The sequence below is a fragment of the Gigantopelta aegis genome, chromosome 4, assembly GCF_016097555.1.
Source record: "Gigantopelta aegis isolate Gae_Host chromosome 4, Gae_host_genome, whole genome shotgun sequence".
NCBI classification, from domain to species: domain Eukaryota; kingdom Metazoa; phylum Mollusca; class Gastropoda; order Neomphalida; family Peltospiridae; genus Gigantopelta; species Gigantopelta aegis.
The window spans coordinates 54,501,201-54,515,634 of NC_054702.1; the positions used below are offsets into that span (position 1 = coordinate 54,501,201).

The 14,434-nt window shown below is 33.4% G+C and overlaps 1 protein-coding gene across 4 annotated transcripts in view; it reads right to left on the reverse strand.

Annotated features, from left to right (window-relative positions):
* Positions 1 to 14,434, reverse strand: part of LOC121370764 (dystrophin-like) — a 424,499-nt gene that overhangs the window by 30,577 nt on the left and 379,488 nt on the right. For 3 of the 4 annotated variants that reach the window (XM_041496221.1, XM_041496219.1, XM_041496218.1), the window contains 9 exons: positions 11,217 to 11,277; positions 9,859 to 9,920; positions 8,332 to 8,406; positions 7,410 to 7,614; positions 5,406 to 5,480; positions 3,472 to 3,557; positions 2,523 to 2,680; positions 1,546 to 1,712; positions 702 to 813 (listed from right to left, as the gene is read on the reverse strand). In XM_041496221.1, the coding sequence (XP_041352155.1) occupies positions 702 to 813; positions 1,546 to 1,712; positions 2,523 to 2,680; positions 3,472 to 3,557; positions 5,406 to 5,480; positions 7,410 to 7,614; positions 8,332 to 8,406; positions 9,859 to 9,920; positions 11,217 to 11,277 (1,001 nt within the window). The remainder of the gene's footprint in view (positions 1 to 701; positions 814 to 1,545; positions 1,713 to 2,522; positions 2,681 to 3,471; positions 3,558 to 5,405; positions 5,481 to 7,409; positions 7,615 to 8,331; positions 8,407 to 9,858; positions 9,921 to 11,216; positions 11,278 to 14,434) is intronic. The other variant, XM_041496220.1, reaches the window with a different exon arrangement.

The following is a 14,434-nucleotide window of genomic DNA, read 5'->3' on the forward strand; positions in this document are numbered from 1 at the left end:
CGACGTCATTCAAATTCAAAACTAATTATTTCAATTCCTATGTATTTGTTTGCTTTTTAGTATACACATGCTTTACAATTTACAGCTGTTTACTACTAGTGTGTGTTATTTGTTTTAATTATTTTTATTTTTGGGATGGAGGGACTCTATGACATTGCGAAAGCATAAATACTTTAATACACATGTAGTATAAAAAGAGTGCATAGGCAAAGAAGGGTTATGCGCTCTGAATCACTCCGCTGTTTTGTTTACGTTCAGTGTCCTGTTTAGTGAGAGACAAAAAATATATTTGGCGACTCAAATTAATAATGTAGCGCGTTGTAATAAATAGAATACTATACTTGTCCCCGTGAGAGACCGTTTATATTACAACTCGTGTGTTGTCGAACGTACATCACTCGCTTCCGCTCGTGATGTACAATCGAAAACACACTCGTTGTAATATAAACGGTCTCTCACGGGGACTCGTTTAGTATTCTCAATGTAAGAAATAGAGCGAAACATAAAAGTTAACACTGTTGAAAAATAATCTTTCCCTAAAAAGTTTATACTTTGTAAAAGGCGAGACAAAAAGTGTTACTAAATCAAAACACTTAAGGTCACTGGTAAAATGAAGAAAAAGGGCTATATATCCAGAGACCAGAATAGTTAACAGTTACATTACATCGAGCTGTCAATAAAATACATAATTATTTACTCACAGCGGTACAGTATTCTTGGATCGGATGTGTCAGTTTGTGTGTTTTTGACCTCCTTCCAGAATAGAAACAGTTTTGGCACATATCAAAGTTGAAGCACTTTAGACAGCGATACCTGTATTTTAAAAATAAATATTAAAATATAAATATATACCACAAATTATGAAGCATTAGTACCTCATTCATACAAGTAGTTTTGTTAAGTTATTTTGTTAATTGTGTGCCCCAATAGCCTGAATTACATACATGTTGGCAGTACATGTACATCACAATATGCATAATGACTGGTAATATATTTGGTGAAAATCAGATCAAAACAAAATATATATCATAAAATGCTGTGAAGTTTGTATACAAGGTTATGAAATGGTTCTGTTTACCAAATAACTGAGGTATATTCAGGATGGTGCCTAATGTTACATGAATGTGATATGATATAAGAATGATTACCATGCAATCAAATTATTTGTGAGCAATAAGCTCTTGAACACACTATAATAAATCCAATAAAATCAATGATAGAATGTACAAAATTAAAAAACAAATATCTCTCGTTTTCATGGTTTCTACCAGAGGGTACAAAAGAATAACATTACGTATCCTAACATTTAGGAAATTTAATGAATACATTTTAAAATAATTTTTTAGAAAGATTATAGTAAAAAAACTGCTCTTTAAAATTTGTCGAAGTACATGATATGCAATGTCCAATTTTCAGAGATTTCAAATCCATAAACCACCTAATAGGGGCACTTATGATCTGTTTTGTTTTTATTATGTACCCTCAAATTATTTTCCGACAGAAAGCCTGCATGGTTATGAATCTAGCAGAACAGCAAAACTTTACCTGAAGCCCACAATGGGAAACTCTTTGCAAATATTGCACTTTGCTTGGTGTTTGACGGTTTCGGCTGCAGCAAGGCGATGCATGACTGGCAGCCAGACCAAGGACTGCGGTTCCATCTGCACCCAGTCCAAGAAGTGCGTCACCTGAATCTCAGGCCGGCCGTTTGCCTGCAATAAAAGTAAATATTGATGAAGAACAGTTGTTTGTTTTTTCTTAAAAATTCAAGGGCCATAACTCTGTTAAAAATGGGTAAATTGCCATGAAAGTTAAAACTTGATCTGTAACAGTGTATGATAAAGCTATACACAAAATTTCAGCTTAATATCTCAAGGCATTGTGGAAAAAAAACCCATCTGGAAAACTATATGTAGGACAGAAGAATGGACAGACAGACAGGACAGAGATAAAATCGGTTGGACTGGTAGTGCCAAATAAAAAGGCACATAACCTTATAAATTTTGACAATATAATGTGATAGAGTATGTTGTGATGAGGGGAAAAAAAACACCGGAAGTGAAATGTCATTGGTTCAAAGTAAAATATAAAATGAAGTCGAGAGCTAATACCAAATACAAATTGTCAGCTGTAACCCAGCTGACTTGTGAAAATTGCTGCAAGGATGACTCAATGAAGTAACCCGTAAAACCTACATTATGGAGATTATATTAAATCTATCACTTTTATGACTGATCAACAGCAGTGATGGATCCCCCAAAATAATATAGTCTATTATGCCTCCAATAGAGTAATGCTGGTATAATAAAAGATTAGTCCTTTTTTTGGTTAAAATTTATAAATTAATATATAAAAAGGGAAAAGCTATAAAAACAATCATCTTCATAATTGTCAAAAAATGTTTTGTTTCAGTTTGAATGGTTGATTGTAAACAGCTGGCAAAATAGGTCAAAGTAAATTAATGTCTTAATTTTAATAAACTATATAATTCAACTGTTAACAAAAAAAAATGCTGTGATTACCGTCTCGAAACAGCTTCTGACACTGGGTTCAATATTGCTTCCACCAAAAGCTGCAACTTCGCCCAAGTGCCGCGGTATCTGGATGCAATCATGAATCAGCAAACCCAACTTGCGCTGGTCTGTAAACCCGTTTGTGTCCGCAATGAGTCGAAAAATAACTGGAAATAATAATAAAAAAATACTTAGAATTTTCTTCAAATCATTTACTTCAACATTAAATATTTATTTCCTCATGGAAGTTTTAAACAGCCAACGTAATCAGAAAATCCAATCTTTTTTAAACAATATTTATTCAAATAAATGATTGGCAAATCCAACCTGAAGGAAATGATGGCAAAGTCCAAGTTGGATGTCTGATTAAAAGGAATAAACAAGTAATTGTAATAGAGCTGTTAGTTCTAGTATGTATTACATGGTGACGGTAGTGATAGGGGTGGGGTGTTCAGAGATGTCTCTATAATTCACTGGACAACTATATTTAGAAATCTACTTGTCTGTCAATATGTCAATTTGCCTGTAAGAGCAGATTTTCACATATCAGGATAAATGGACAAGTGCTTATACATATCATGAATAAGTGCTTATCTCAAACACTGAGGGGATGGCGGGTGGAAGGGGGTAGAAGTTAACTTTGGAATACATGAATAGCCATCATGAACAAAATATACTTTTATTTAAACTAAGGAAAATAAAACAGCTGGTGATCCATCAAGCATAAAGTAATGACAGACACCCTTCCCGTCCACCTGATCAAAGTTAAAATGTTGAAGTTTGTTATTAGTTCACCATGGTTTTGATTCTACGACTCCAGTAATCTCATGTGAGCATTCCACTTATTGAGCCTGCATGATCCTGTCCCTACCCAATTTGTAAACAGTTTTTTTCAAGAAAGGTCTAAAATTAACTGAGCTTCCTTTAAATCTAAAGAATAAATTCACACAATACTTACATCTATATTTATCTTCTAACTGTGCTTTACACATTATGATAATACCAATTTTGAAAGACAACACCCTTACTTTGCCAGTCCTTGCCCTGAAATAAAACAAAACATTCCTGGTAATTCTTCTTAATTGGTGACACGATGACATAACTAAACATAAATATATAATCAACAAAAATGTTGTAAACAAATACTGAAAATACAAAATCCAATTTGTCAATTTGTTTTTAAAGCAGAATCAAAAGTAAACAAAAGGTAGGAAGTTGGGAAAGATCAAACGTTGTGAAATTAAATTATATATTTTCACATTTTACCAAAATACTTGTGTTTATGCATAACAGACTGATATGATAAATGACTTTAATCATACTTGTACATGTAACCATTTTTAAACATCTTTAAACCACCAGTCAACTGTATTAAAAACAATATAGTTAGTATTATATTTAGTAATAACAAGCATTAGCTGGTTATTTTGTGATTGTATACACCAAATCAGTAATATATATATACATTTGTATATTTATTTTTTTTACTATGATGTGTATATATAATAAACTGTTATGCATGAAAGATGGTTTCAACAAAGAAAAATGGTTTCAACAAAAGGTTGGAGGCTGCGTTTCAACTACCACCGAGTCATGCTATGTATTTCCAGCACTGTTCATGCTATCTACATGTACAAGTAACTGCCAAAATAATTAAAACTATAATGGCTGCCATTTTCATTTCTGAAAATAAAAGCATGAAAAAAAAAACCTATGTAAAATTATAAGGACAATTCCTGGGCATTCAATACGAGAGGAATGGAACACAAGGTCCTGTTTTTCTGTCAAATGAAAACGAAACTAAAATGCAGCTATACACATAAAGAAACAAAACAACACCAAATTTACCCACTACAAATGCAATGCAATGAACAATCACAGATTGTACAATACAAACCTTTTTTTTATAACAAGTATGTGTAATTTGTCTTGTATGAAAGTAGTTTGGAGTTTATCAGTTTAAACAAACTGAACACAACTATTAATAAGTTTACATAAAACTAAAATTAAGTGAATTTTTCAAAATGTACTGTCCTGGGAATGGACTTTTCAATGAGCTTAAGCTTGTCCAAAGTTAATCCCCCATTTCAAAATGGAATGGGTAAGTAGGTCATTTATTTTACATATATATGTTTTTCTCAGGTAGTAGGGTAAGCATTTACTTTATTTATTTATTATTATTATTATTATTATTATTATTATTATTATTATTATTATTATTATTTTTACACTTTCTTGGCTTGGTGTAAATATATGACCATTTACAAATGTGTAATAAAATTAACATGCACATACTTTGCATGTACTTGAAAAAATGCAGAAAACTAAATGTTCTCCAGATAAGTAATACACTAAACATAAGTCGTAATTTCAAAGTATATTAATTATTTGTTAAAGCTGCCGTTATACATTTGGGTAACAGGGAAAGGCATTAATTGTTTATTAATGTTACAGATGTAAAGTGGGTAATAAGGAAATGCATTAACTGTTAATTGAAACAGAGTGACACGGAAATGTATTAACGGAATTGCTTATTAGGATGGGAAACTGGTTAACAGGGAAGTGCATTAAATATTTATTAAAAATGTCTTTTTAATGTTTTTGTTTCTGTTTAAAAAAAAAGAGAGATTAATATGCACCCAAACACCAGAAAGAGTTTTTAAACTTAATATTGCAGGAAAACAATAATTAGGCAAATGAAACAAGTGTCAACATAAATAGTAGAGGAAAGATGTTTCTCTTTGCTGGTTAAAAGAAATTCATGCTGTTGAAACTATAAAAATGGGCAAATGAAATAAATAAAATTAGAGGTAAAGATTATGCATAGTCACAAATGAAATGATAAAAAAAAGGGACAGATGCCAAGGTACATTGCTGTGTTGAAAAACAAACCTTTCCCCATAATCGTTTGATGCAAGACTGTTGACAGAAACATAAGACTTGGATCCACGGGACGAGGCCAGACCACTAAATGCATAAAACACGTGAATAGTTAGAAGCCAAACAGCTCCATCAAAGGATCAAGGATTTATTAAAGAGTTACCCGTTTAGAAACGTGAGCCGGTTACTGAACTAACATACATTTAAAGCAATTTGGCCATGGTGTCCATCAGCCCAACCAAAGAGAACAAACTCAAGTAACTGGAATGAAATAAAGTACTCCTACTGGTTTCAACCAAATTGGAATCAGAAATTCTGTTGGAAATAGCAAAGATTATGCCATTTATTAAAATATACACTGTATTATTTATGGAACCACTACTATATACATAGTATACATCTAAAGTGGGTATTAAATAGCACAAACGTGGATACTACATGTAAATACACCAATTTCTGTATGTGCTGTCTATAAAATTTAAACCTTACAGCAGTATATACTTGTAAGTATCTTGGATTTGGCAACACGATTTTTATGGGGTTTTCGAGATTTTTTTCAAGTACATACACATACTAACTCTCTTTGTGAATTATTTAGTTTGCTCTTTATAGGTTTCACATTTGTGTTTGTTTGTAATGAGAAAAATCTGGATATTTAATGAAACTATTTGACAATAATTTCACACCAATATATCAAACTTGAGAATAAACATGTTTAATGGGTCTTCATTCGGTTGCAAAATTAAATTACGTGGCTATATTAATACAATTATTAAAACACCAGCTTATCATGTATATCTTCCATTTTGAAGTCTGCTGCTAGTTATCAAAGTATATTTCACACCTATAACAATAATAAGCTACTGAGTGTGATACAGACTGGCACACAAAATACACTGTGAGTAGACATGGTCTGAAATCCAGTGAGTGTGGGTACACAACACAATCTAACAAGCCGTGAAAGCAAAACAGATGTTTTATCTTATTCTGTATTCTGTTTGCAAAATAAGAGGCTATTTGTTCAAAGTAGGCAATTATATAATTTAGCATCTCACAGAAATACTGAAAATAAACTGTAATCAAAACCCAAACACAAATCCATCCACATCAAGAAACAATTTACAGAAACATATGTCAGATCATCTGATGAAATGTGTCATTTGCTACCACGTTTTGACAAGATGGTTTTTAAATTTAAATTTAAAATCAAATCTTATAATTTTCTACGATATATAGTACTTACCTGTTAAAAACACCCAATTATCCAGTTAGAAGATGGTGCTTACATGTGAAAAAATATCTAACATCCAGATTGAAGATAGTACATGTATTTACATGTCAAGAAAATAGTACATGTACTTACATGTCAAGAAGATGGTACATGTACTTACATGTCAAGAAAGAGGGTACATGTACTTACATGTCAAGAAGATGGTACATGTACTTACATGTCAAGAAGATGGTACATGTACATACATGTCAAGAAGATGGTACATGTACTTACATGTCAAGAAGATGGTACATGTACTTACATGTCAAGAAGATGGTACATGAACATACATGTCAAGAAGATGGTACATGTACTTACATGTCAAGAAGATGGTACATGTACTTACATGTCAAGAAGATGGTACATGTACTTACATGTCAAGAAGATGGTACATGTACATACATGTCAAGAAGATGGTACATGTACTTACATGTCAAGAAGATGGTACATGTACTTACATGTCAAGAAGATGGTACATGTACATACATGTCAAGAAGATGGTACATGTACTTAATTGTCAAGACTATATACTTTTCTAATATCCAGTTGGAATATAGTACTTTATTTGTCAAAAACATCAGACATCTAACTGAAAGACTGTACTTAACAAATCAAAAATAGTATTTTATTTTCAATTTTGTTTTATAATCCAGTGAAAATACTAAGTTTTATATGTAGTTGGAAGATAGCAACTACACATCAAACATATATCCAATATGGTTTTGGAAGCTAGTACATGTACTTACATGTCAAAGACATCTAATATCCAGTTTAGCACCATGTCCACACAGAAAGGAACGTTGACAAGATTCGGGTGTTCTGCCACCACCGACTCAAACATGGTCGTCACGCAGTTGATTATCTCTATGACGTCCATTATTTTGTCATTCTTACCACGGAGGCCATGACGATCAAAAGCATCAGCTGCTGTTGTCATGGAGACTAGATCCACTGAAAAACAAATTGGATTAAATTAAATTTATTTGTAATCCATGATACGGATAAACATTCTGAGATTCCCCAGGTGAGAACATTATATAATGAATAAATTAATTTAGGGAATTTGTAAAGATGTCTTTTAAAACCTCCCAACAAAAACCCATACGTAAGAAAGTTAATGAAGGAAGGAAGGAAATGTTTTATTTAACAACACACTCAACACATTTTATTTATGGTTATATTGCATGGTTAAGGACCACACAGATATTGAGATAGGAAACCAGCTGTTGCCACTTCATGGGTTAGTCTTTTCGATTAGCAGCAAGAAATCCTTTCTACGCATTATCCAACAAACAGGATAGTACATACCATGGCCTTTATTACACCAGTTGTGGAGCACTGGCTGGAACGAGAAATAGCCCAACCGCACATCAAGCGAACGCTTTACCACTGCGCTACGTGCCGCCACTTAAGAAAGTTAAATACATGTCTATATTTTTTTACTATTATATTGGGTACTTATATTTATATTATAATTACATTTGGTCTTTATGTTTAAACCTTAGGAAGAACAAATTAATGAAGAAGTGTGGAAATATGTAAAAATTTGGTAAACCATCCCCTCCTGTTAAGACTAAAAAATTATAAGATGACTACAAGATAGAATTAAATTTATTTCTAAATTCAACCATCAATCCATCCATCTTTTCAAAAAGTAAAGAAACTTACAACATAATTTTTTCTGCAGCATTCGTAACTTCATAGACATCCGATAGGCAGCAAATCTGATGTTATTTAATTCATCTGCAAAAAAAGTAAATAAAAGTTAATACATTCTCAATTTTTTTTTATATGTGTGTTACAGCATTATCCTAAGGTTGGTTTTAAAAAAACAAAAACAGTTTTCAATCATTTTGCTAAATCTATTTAAGAAAATGTTACTATATGGAAAAACAAATACAAAAACAAATACAAAAACAAATGAAGTTATTGAAGGGAGACAATTCAATGAAGCACAATTATTAAAATATATTCCTTAGTTATATCAACATAAACACTGGTAAACTTGAGTCAACTAGGGAAATCAAAAGAATACAAAAACTATCAATGTTTGTAAAACGAAATAAATTCTCAGTTTTAACACAATATTGTGTTGCTTTAATTTTTAACAGAAACATATTTTGTTTACAAATATTTTAACTATTCTCTTCTCAGTTCAGAGATAAGTAACGGATCCAAATGATTAAATTATACAAAACAAGTAATAATCAACAGTTAAAACAAAGTTTAGGCCATAATAAAATAAATGCTACATTTCCACTTTAAAAATAAAAAAAAATAAAAAAATGATGCCAGTGGTGAAATTTTATTTTTTATTTTACAATTTCAGAAAACTGGAAACACTGCACATCCATTTTAGCTAAATGTTTATTGCTGTTACAATTTTTTTATTTTTCAAAATACTTCAGCATTAAGGACGAGTTTATTATTATAACCATGTGTGATGTTATTCAGACATTTGACACCATGTTTGATTTGGAAAATTTCATGGAATGTTGGAACACTTATGTTTTGTTTTTAAATTCAAAGAGTGGTCATATTATGAGATGTTTTTGTTTTGTTTTTTAAAACATTATTATAGTATTTCACCTTATTAAAATAAATAATTGTCTGTTCTGTACTGTACAACATAATTATTGATATCATATGTCAGTATGTTTTTGTGTTTTTTTACCAATGTGGAAGACATACAGAGTTCTAGTTTAAACAAATGATACAATTTTTTTTTACCATCCATGAAACATTAAAAAAAACATACTGTCTAGAAGTAATATTTATTGTCTATGAAGCCAAAATGGTTTCTACATTATTTATTCTGTCACAATGAATTAGTACAATGCCAGGCTTATGGTCAACCTCCCCCAGCCCACGCCTGTTCATATCAAATGTGTTTGTAATAGATTTTGTTGGGGGAGTATGACCTGACCCCTCCTAAGAATTCTACTTGCTAGTCTATAGTCCATCTCATCATTCTATAAAAATGTATTTTGTCAATAATTTCAGTTTGGTTTGACGTACGAAGAAAAGTAAAAGGTTTTGGAAATAACACAAAAATAGTTTTGATGTACAATTTACAAATTAATCGGATCAGAAATAAATAACTTGTAGTAAATTTCATAGTATGAAAAAAGATGTTCCCTGTGGGACGGACTATAGACCCCCCATACTCTTGCCTGAATGTATCATGCCACTTACTTAGTGCCTCCATTAGAATTGTCATCTGAGGGTGGTCCCATTGGGTGCTCTCTGTTGTGTGGCTGGAAAACAAAACATACACACATAGTAAAGGTTTAATGGTACCAAACACAATTAAATAAATTAAATGACATCTGTACAGGTAACAGAAATATTATTAATTATGATAACAAGAAACATTCCTTCACATAAATCTAGATCTTTTCAAGATATTATGCACTATATATTAACTCTCCCTCCCATTCTCGACTGCAGCCAAAATGTGACCGGTCTTCGTAAACATAGCTGTCAACATTCACAAAAAGTTATCGATCTTGATTCTGTGAACGCTAGAACATAGCAGAATGACAGTCGAACACGCTGAGTGTAATTTGTTCACTGATATTCGTATTTAAGTTGTTATCGCAATATCAAAAAGAAAAAAAAACGGTCTAAATTTGTGTAAACATTATTGATGACATAACGTGCACATGGGTTCAATTTCTCGCTATTTGTATAATTATTTCTTTTAAAACATGTTGGACATTAATATTTAATGAAAACTGAAGATTTGCAAAGGATGTATTCGCCAAAAATAACTGATAATACAGACTTTGAAGTAGATGATGGATGGATGGATTACTCGTCGTCGATTGAAAGTGAAAATAAACTGTCATAAACAATGATGTCATGGATCGTGATCGTAGGATTTTTAAAAAAAACTTTTTTTATTTTTTATTAAGTTCTTCTGTAAATTTGATTTTGGTAATTAGAATCACTAATATGTCCTCTAAACCATGACAACTATCAAAATAGTGTTAAATTAGTGGGGGGTTTTACAATTTGAGGTTGAATAATGTAGGTACAAAATTACGAATTTCAAGTTGGAAAGCTGGGTTAATAGAGTTAAACGGAAATGCTGCCTAATTAATTGGTTCATTTATGAAAGTATATTACTTTCCTATGGACTACAAAAGAACTGTATTCCAGGGATAATGCTGGGGAAAAAAATTACTGGTCCACATAAAATGCCAAATATGTAATCTTTTCACCTAAATGTTAATAAAAATTAATTAATTAAAAATAGTGTTGGACCTTTTTATTGTTATTATTTTTCAGGTAGAATCAATTTTTTTTTTTTCTTAGGCCTTAGTGGTTTTTTTGCTCTTTTTCTGTAAAAATATCCAAATAAGGTGTAAAAGTGAAAAAATTTGTCAAAATTATTATGCTGAAATTGGTAAAAAAAAAAAAAAAAAAAAAAAAAAAAAAAAAAATTAAGTTCACCATAATGTTTAAACTATATTATCACTACTGATTAGTTTATTTCTTCACGCAATGCACAAAGTCTTATTTTCTCCCATGAATAATATTCTACTTACTTTATATAATAAGGCACTTTATTTCCAGCAACAGATCTCTCCCAAGGGGGTTCCACTGAAACTGAAAAGGAAAACAAATTACACCATAAAAAGTAGAAGTATTAAGCTCAGTATTCAGTGATCGAGTGCTTCTCCGAGGTATATGACAGGCCATAAGATCAATTTTATTTAATGGATCTCTGTGGAGAGTATATGGCACCATATTTTATCACAAACTTTATTCAAGTTTTCCAAAACTGAATGTATACTCTACTGTCCGAGTCTTAGCCATTTGATGTGTCAAATTGTAACTTGCAGGTTAAGTAAATATAAATCGCACAACCAACAATCAGTAACCTATGTAAAAATCATGTGAACAGACTTCTAGGCTCAAACTTAAGAATTTGTCTCCCATGGCAATTCTGAGTCTGCCTATGGCAATTTTTAAAAAGTGACATTTGCAGCAAATACATACGATAAAAGGGTTATTTTGCTGTATGTAGACATATTTCAAATGTGCAAATGTTAAAGATTGGCAGATAATGTACACCAGGTGTATACACTTTGCCATTGTTGAGGAGCTTTACCGATGGTACAATAGCGCTGTCGGAGATGCTCTCAACCTATTATAATTTATATCTCAACAGCAGCAATTGCCGTCGGTGCCGTTTCTAAATTTGAGTCCTGTTACCTGCAATATTATATCCTGTCTGTTAACTGTTGAAAAGTATAAAACAAGATCGAAAACAAAAAACACCCACCCTATTTGCATAGTAGAAAGTAAGTCAGTTTTAAATCTAACAGCCCAGTTCACATTTATAATTATAATGCCTAAGAAACCAATGATTTACATGAGCTTGTTTTTTTATACTAAATAAACTTTACTTTTCTTCTCTTTTTTTTGACCAAATGAATTTGAAAAAAAAAACAATAAGCAAAATTGTAAATGAACCTCATAAAAGTGGCAAAGGCTGTTGTTGTGTGTGGGTGGTGGTCTCAGTGATGGTGAAGATAAATAATGCATAGGAATATTTGATATATAGGTCTGGAAATGTAATACTATACTAATTAAAATATGTGTCAGGTATTCCATTGACATTCAGTTCTGTATATCTACATATGTATAATTATAGAGACTAGCTAGATATCCATTTATATATACTGAGACAAATAGATAAGGGAACATCTGATATTGTAGGCCAAATTTAATTCACTACCATCATATTAATATTTGTTTATAATACAAAGATGTAATGTATGTGGGATTGAGAGAGAAGAAATGTTTTATTTAACAATGCACTCAACACATTTTATTTATGCTTATATGGCGTCGGGACATATGGTTAAGGACCACACATATATTTAGAGAGGAAACCCGCTATCGTCACTTCATGGGCTGTTCTTTTTGATTAGCAGAAGGGATCTTTTATATGCAGACAGGATAGTACATACCACAGCCTTTGTTACACCAGTTGTAGAGCACTGGGCACCGATGGGTATCGATCCTAGATCGATCGCGCATCAAGTGAGCGCTGTACCACTGAGCTACGTCCCGCCCCGTATGTGGGATTGAATGCGAGTAATATGGTGTTGGGTGTGAGTATAACACAGTTAACTGATGACACCCCATTCATAGTCCATTCCTTGATGTGGTGAGGGGGCTTGTATGTCTCAGTGACCCAGAGAGCTATGCCCCGTATGTGGGATTGAATGCGAGTAATATGGTGTTGGGTGTGAGTATAACACAGTTAACTGCTGACACCCCATTCATAGTCCATTCCTTGATGTGGTGAGGGGGCTTGTATGTCTCAGTGACCCAGAGAGCTATGCCCCGTATGTGGGATTGAATGCGAGTAATATGGTGTTGGGTGTGAGTATAACACAGTTAACTGCTGACACCCCATTCATAGTCCATTCCTTGATGTGGTGAGGGGGCTTGTATGTCTCAGTGACCCAGAAGCTATGCCCCGTATGTGGGATTGAATGCGAGTAATATGGTGTTGGGTGTGAGTATAACACAGTTAACTGCTGATTCATAGTCCATTCCTTGATGTGGTGAGGGGGCTTGTATGTCTCAGTGACCCAGAGAGCTATGCCCCGTATGTGGGATTGAATGCGAGTAAATGGTGTTGGGTGTGCGTAAACACAGTTAACTGATGACACCCCATTCATAGTCCATTCCTTGATGTGGTGAGGGGGCTTGTATGTCTCAGTGACCCAAGAGCTATGCCCCGTATGTGGGATTGAATGCGAGTAATATGGTGTTGGGTGTGCGTATAACACAGTTAACTGCTGACACCCCATTCATAGTCCATTCCTTGATGTGGTGAGGGGGCTTGTATGTCTCAGTGACCCAGAGAGCTATGCCCCGTATGTGGGATTGAATGCGAGTAATATGGTGTTGGGTGTGAGTATAACACAGTTAACTGCTGACACCCCATTCATAGTCCATTCCTTGATGTGGTGAGGGGGCTTGTATGTCTCAGTGACCCAGAGATTTCCGTATGGTGGTGGTGGGAGAAGATGAATATTTTCAACGGCATCAAACTAATCTAATTTGGTTTTCATAGTGGACCTAATATATAGAGATTATTATCCGAGCTTGTGTGTCGTACTGATTTTATGAAACAAGTATCAGGATTCTTGTATTGCCCGAGCGAGAGTGAGGGTAATTCATGTACATACATCCTGACACGAGTTTCGTAAAATCAGTACAACACACATGCGAGATTGAATGCGAGTAATATGGTGTTGGGTGTGAGTATAACACAGTTAACTGCTGACACCCCATTCATAGTCCATTCCTTGATGTGGTGAGGGGGCTTGTATGTCTCAGTGACCCAGAGAGCTATGCCAGCAGGAGCTTTGGCTTCTGTTAGGGACACCCAAGCTGGACTGGTCAATGGGTAAAGGCTAGACTGATATGGACTAAGAATGAGGTAACCCTAACAGAAACCTTGAGTGATGAAGTCAGAGGTATTGGGCCGCACGGGGCACTCTAATAGACTACAATACCATGCACCAACAGCTATTATGACTACTGCCTGACACTGTGGATAAGGGTATTGACTGTAGTCACTCTATACTCTCAGTCTTTTGGTGATGCCTCACCCCAATGGGCCCAATCTGTTTGGGTTTTCTCCCAGTACCAATTAATATATCCAACGCTGTGGTATGTGCTGTGCTATCCTGTCTGCAGGTCTCTTGCTACTAATGGAAATATGTAGCAGCTTTCCTCT